Genomic DNA, 5746 nt, shown 5'->3' with positions numbered 1-5746 from the left:
GGACTTGAGCTCACCTTGTAGCCCAGGCTGGTCTCGAACTTGCAACAACCCTCCTGCCTCAGCCTCCCGAGTGCTGGGATTACAGGCTTGCACCACCATGCCCGGCTCATGTGTGTCTTTGAAGATGGAGAGACCAGACTAGGAGTCAGCACTTCATCCCATTCACCGTTAGCTACTCCACAAACCCTTCAGAACCCCGCCCCGGTGCAGAACAGAGCTAGACGTCGCAGCCAGTGCTGTGCAGCTCCAATAGAAGTTCGCCTGATATGGGACGGTGGTGAGAAGTTCCGGCTTCACCACCAGGAGGTGGGAGCCGAGGAGGGTGTGGGCCCTCGAGGGAGCTGACTGTGCTCACGGGCGTCCTCTCGTGGCCGTGAACTATTGGGACGTGGTGGGGCCTTTGCGTTGCTCTGGGGGATGGGGGAGGTCACTGGCATGGGCCAGCAGAGGGCGCTGTGCCTCAGGGCGCATGGGAACCTGGAGGAGGAGGAAGTTAACTCAGGCAAACTGTTGCCTTGCGTGGTTGTTGTCTACCGAGGCGGACCTGTGGGCACTGGGCACCTTTCAGCATCTCAAGAAGACAAACCTGCCTCTGGGTGAGGGTTTGGAGCCCAGCCTTGACCCATTTTCTCCTGGCATCTGGGAGAGAGAATTAAGCTTACCGTCACCTCGCCGCTTCCGCAGCGTTGATTGGCCGCCTATTGTATGTTGTGCTATTGCTCACAGTGCTGACCCCCTCACCCCAGATCCATCCCTACAGACAGGAATGGCTTTTGTCCTTTGATTTGCGTTACTGGGGACAGGGCCTTCACGCTGAGTTCCATCCCCAGCCCTTTTTCTTTTTATTGCAAGACAGACAGGGTCTGGCTGCATTGCCCAGGTTGTGCTCGAACTTACCATCCTCCTGCCTCAGCCTCCCAAGCAGCTGGGATGACACAATGGTTTTCTTCCCCTACCCCCCGATGAGAAAACCGAGGCTCAAAGAGGAAAAGCATTTGCCCAAGTGCCCCCACCCAGCCTGGCTCCCACACCGCCCGCTGCCTCCGTGCCAGCTGTCCCCGGAGCTGTAATCAACTCCCTGGCCTCTCTGAACACACTCGGATCTGTTGCAATCGGCCGGCTCGCAGGAGCAGTCAATAATTAATCCTGAGCTTCGCCATTTATCACCCAGGCGGGATTTGGAGGGCCTGGACTCCTGACGCCAGCCTGCGTGTCCTGAGTCACTGGGCTGGCCCTCACAGTGACAGAGAGAGGAGAGGAGAAGGTCTCCGGGCACGGAGCAGGGCCCACAGACGCTGAGCGCCTCAGCTCAACGACCATGCCAGCCTGGCCTGTGCGGTGCCCGCGGGCAAGTGGAGAAAACATACGTTGCATGGATAATAATGTAAATAATTAATGCAGCAAAGGAAAACAAGATGTTGTGAGAATACAAACCAGGGCGCCGTGGCTATGTCTGGGGCACTGTGGGCCTGCAAACAGAGGGGTGAACAGGGACAGGACACTGGAGGCAAGGGCTGCCATGCAAAGGCCCTGGGGTCAAAAGAGCCCCTGAGCTCAGAGTGAGGCCAGTAGCTCTCGGGGAACACAGGGGCTGCCCAGGAAGAGCTGAATGCGTCCCACACTACCTGGGGTGCTGGGCGAACTGCTTCTGTTCTGCTGAGGCTGATGCAAGGCCCGACGGTAATGCGATGTAGCTTTTATTTTATTTTATTTCTTACAAAGGTTTGGCTCTTGGAGGGTTCTTCCCAGCCCCTCTGGCACGAGGAAGAGTCAGGAAGTCTGCAACACACAGAGCTCCCCGCCCTGCCCCAGTACCTCTCTCTACAGCCAGGAGAAAAACTGAGGCCTGGGGAGCCACCTGAGTTTATTCAGAGGAGCGGTTTCTGGGTGCCCTGCAGTTTCTTTTTTTTTTGTTTTGTTTTTTTGTTTTTCTCTGGTACCAGGAACCGAACTCATGACCTTGCACTTGCCAGGCAGGCGCTTTGCCGCTGAGCTAAATCCCCAGCCCCTGCCCTGCAGTTTCTGTCCCTTTTGCTGGACTCTGAGCCCCAGGAGGGCCCGGCCCAGTGGTTGCCGTGCTGTCTCCGCGCCCTGCACACAAAAAGTTTCACTGATGATTAATGGTCGCCTCTGGAGCTCTTGAACACTCGATTTTCTTTGGTGGACCTGAGGATGGAACCCAGGGCATTCCCACTGGGCTACATGCCCAACCCTGTTTACTTTTTTTGTTGTTGTTTTTATCTTTTTGGGACAGGGTCTTGCTGTGCAGCTCTAGCTGGACTTGAGCTCACTTTGTAGCCCAGGTTAGTCTTGAACTCACAATGATCCTCCTGCCTCAGCCTCCTCAGTGCTGGGATTATAGGTGTGCACCACCATGCCTGGCCTTTACTTTTTATTTGATTTTTGTTGTTGTTGTTGTTTTTGTTTTTCTTCGGTTCCAGGAATCATACTCACGACCTTGCACTTGCCAGGCAGGCGCTGTGCCACTGAGCTAAATCCCCAGTCCCTTTTACTTTTTATTTGAGAGAGCATCTTGCTAAGTCTCTAAGTTGGCCAGGCTGGGCTTGAACTTGTGGTCCTCCTGCCTCAGCCTCCCAGAGTGGTGGGATGACAGGCGTGGGAGACGGGGTGTGGAGGGAGTCAGAGACAAACAGCCAGAGATGTGGAGAGAGAAAGAAGCAAAGGTGGGAGACAGACAGAAGCCCAGGTGGAGAGAGAGAGGGGAAGAGGGAGGGGGAGGAGGGAGAGGAGGGGGAGATACTTAAGCAAGCGGTGTGGGCGCCCAGCTTTTGGCTGAGCCGAAGACGTCTCCTCCGAGAGCCAGCGTGCCTGGCGTCCTCAGCCCTCCAGGCGCACAGACCAGGTGGGTGGCCCTCCCCGGACGCCTTGGGCCCCATGAAGCCAGAGTGGCTGCCAAGTCTCACCCGAAACTCTTCTTCGCGGCCCAGACTTGCTCCCTGGGTGGAGACCAGAGCCTGCGAGGGCCTGGGAGCGGCGTAGGCAGCCAGGCTCCCCCCACCCTGTTCCACAGCCCAAAGCGTGGAACTTGAACTTGATCTTGCATTCAGATAGTCTTTTAATGAGTACACTCAGGATGGTCCCTGTGTCCCTAGTCCCAGACTGAGTGACCCCACGGCTTCAGAGCTGAACCTTCATACTATCGGGAGGGGCCACAGACCTCTCCTGGTTTTCTGTATCAGGGCTGAGACAGAGGGAGAGAAATCTGGGGCAGCAGGAGCTCAGAGAAAGTGGAAAGTCTTCTTGGAGGCAGTAGGAAGAGGGGCATCAAAGCTGGGGCACTGAAGGACGAAGAGGAGTTTGCCAAACAGAGAAGGAGGAAATGTAAACCCAATGGGAGCCCTGTGGCCAGAATGCAGGGAATATGCTGATGGAGTAGCAGGAGAGGCGGGGGCTGGAGGAGCAGGGCCAGTTAATGTGAGAGCCAAGGCCAAGAGCCCCTCCACACTACAGTCCCCTTGACCCTGCCAGCCCAGGTCAGGCCTGACACTTCCTCAAAGAATTGCGGCTCCTCCTCCTGCTGTCTCCTCTCCTCCTTGGACCATGCTTCTGGCCACTTAGATGGTGGCCAGGTGTCCATGGTGTGGTTGCCAGGCACGATGCCAGGATCATGCCTCAGTTTACCAATCTAAAACAAGGGATGCCGGAAGCCATTTATGCATCTGTGTCCATCTCAGGACTGGCAAGATCGGAAGGGAGAAAGGAGAGAGAGGCAGGAGGAGTGGGTGGAAAAGAAAGGGAGAGAAGCCGGGTGTGCTGGTGCACGCCTATAATCCCAGCACTCGGGAAGCTGAGGCAGGAGGATTGTTGAGAGTTTGAGACCAGCCTGGACTACAAAGTGAGCTCAAGGCCGGCCTGAACTGGATGGTGAGACCCTGCCTCAAAAAGACAAAAAAAAAAGGGAGAGAAGAGATGTGCCCCGCACCCCCCACCCCTACCCCCGCTGCCACTGAGGGACAGGACTGCATTATTATTCCAGCGCACGCCTGAGCTGTCGGGGCTTAAGCAATGGGTGGTGATTTGCATGCGATTTGCATGCGATTTGCATAGTGTTTGTTAAATGTCAAAACGACTTGCGAACGTTTCCTCCCGCTCCAGCCCCTCCTGCTCCCACAGTGCTGGCCTGGGCTGGGGACCCACCACTGGGACAGCAGTGACAGGGAGGCAGGGTGGCAGGCTGGGGCACAGACCCATCTGGGAAATGGGTGTAACAACCACACAGCTGTCCAACAAGCCAGGACTCGCTCAGTGTAGGCGCCCGGGAAGGAGCGGGGGGCTATGAAAGGTCCCCAAGAGTGGGAGAGGGCTCCAGGCTCCCTCCAGCTATGGGACATTAGCCCAAACCCCAACTCTAAATCCCTGAGGCCACCTCATGCCTCAGTTTACCTGCACCAGAAGAGGGCACAGGAAGACCGCTCCAGCAGCAGGCCCTGGGGGCCATGGGAAACGGGTCCCGGGTTGTGCCAGGGTAGGAGTGGGAACAGAGGGACCCTGGCCTTGGGGTGAGACGAGGGCCCGTCACCCCGAGTCTGGAAGCAGGTAGGGGGCTGTTCCTCTGTCCTCTATCCATCCCCACCGCAGGACCATGGCTGAAGGGAGAGGCACGTGCGCATGCGCGGAGGAGAAGCGGGACCGTGCTGCCTGGCGCAGTGCACACCCTGAGCAACAGGGAAGTCTGAGGGCAGCGCTTCCCATGGCCACGGTTTAGTCTCCACCTGTGCCCGCACTGGGGTCTGCGGCCAACACAGCTGTAATGGAAACATTATTCCTTCCAGGCTCCCGCACCTCTGGCCTGTGCGCCGCCCGGCCGTGGTGGGCGCGCAACCCCCGACAGAGAGTCTGCACCAGCCCCGGACAGGACGCGGCCCGCCACAGGCTCTCCGTTCCGAATTCCCACGTCCCGCTCCGTCCTGTGGGCCCCGCTCCCCGAGACACACGCAGGGGCCGAGGAGGAGGACTTCAGGGCCAGGACGCCCCGCCGAGGGCGCGAGCACAGCGCCGGGAGGGCAGGTATGAGGGTGGGGGCCCCGTTTCTCCTCATCTGGGACTTCAGGTATGAGGGTGGGGGCCCCGTTTCTCCTCATCTGGGACTTCTTGGAGCGGCTGGCAGCACCCCAGCTGGGCTCTGTGGGGTCCCAAAGAGGGCGCGCTGCTCCTGGCCGAGGAGGGAATCCCGCGGGGCTTCCTGGAGGAGGCAGAATCCTGGCGCGGGGGGCGCAGTGTGAGCAGAGGTGCGGTGGCGCAACGGGCAGAACCGGAGGGCCAGGGCCCGGCTCCTGTCCTCTCCCCGAGAGAGGACACGCGGCCACGTAGTCTCAGGGTCACCGCGCGGGTCCTGGCTCCTCCCCGCTGGGCGGGACGGGACAGCGGCGTCCGGAGTCCAAGCCGCGAGGGACCGAGGCAGCGCGCACCTGGCGGTCTGGCCAGTGTCTCAGTCCTCCCGAGAGCCCAGAACCTGTGACCCAAAAGGGGAAGCCCAGCTCAGTCCAGGCGCCTGGCCACTGCCCCTCCCCGAGACCCGCAGCCCCCTCCGGCCACCTCGAGGTGTCTGGGGCGCCCTGGCTGGGCAGCAAGTCCGCTTGAAGCCGCCTCGTGGCCGTCTCGGAATTGCAGGCAAAGCTCCTAATAGAGCCTCCTAAGAGCCCAGCCTGGAGGGGCAGTGCGCGCCTGTGATCCTAGCACTCAGAAGGCTGAGGCAGGAGGATCGCGGCGAGCTCCAGGCCAGCAT

At 59.3% G+C, this 5746-nt stretch overlaps 1 protein-coding gene across 1 annotated transcript in view; it reads right to left on the bottom strand.

Moving 5' to 3' along the window:
• Positions 1–4557: 4557 nt before the first annotated feature.
• The window catches only part of LOC106146765, a 1641-nt gene continuing 452 nt past the window's right edge, over positions 4558–5746 (bottom strand). Inside the window, exons 2-3 of the mRNA XM_013505054.1 lie at positions 5103–5473; positions 4558–5059 (exon numbers count right to left, since the gene is read on the bottom strand). Coding sequence (XP_013360508.1) covers positions 4581–5059; positions 5103–5473 — 850 coding nt within the window. The 3' untranslated portion in view covers positions 4558–4580. The remainder of the gene's footprint in view (positions 5060–5102; positions 5474–5746) is intronic.

This window comes from Chinchilla lanigera, unplaced genomic scaffold (assembly GCF_000276665.1).
Source record: "Chinchilla lanigera isolate Chin_1 unplaced genomic scaffold, ChiLan1.0 scaffold00094, whole genome shotgun sequence".
Classification (NCBI taxonomy): domain Eukaryota; kingdom Metazoa; phylum Chordata; class Mammalia; order Rodentia; family Chinchillidae; genus Chinchilla; species Chinchilla lanigera.
This window is presented reverse-complemented; position numbering and strand designations above follow the sequence as displayed.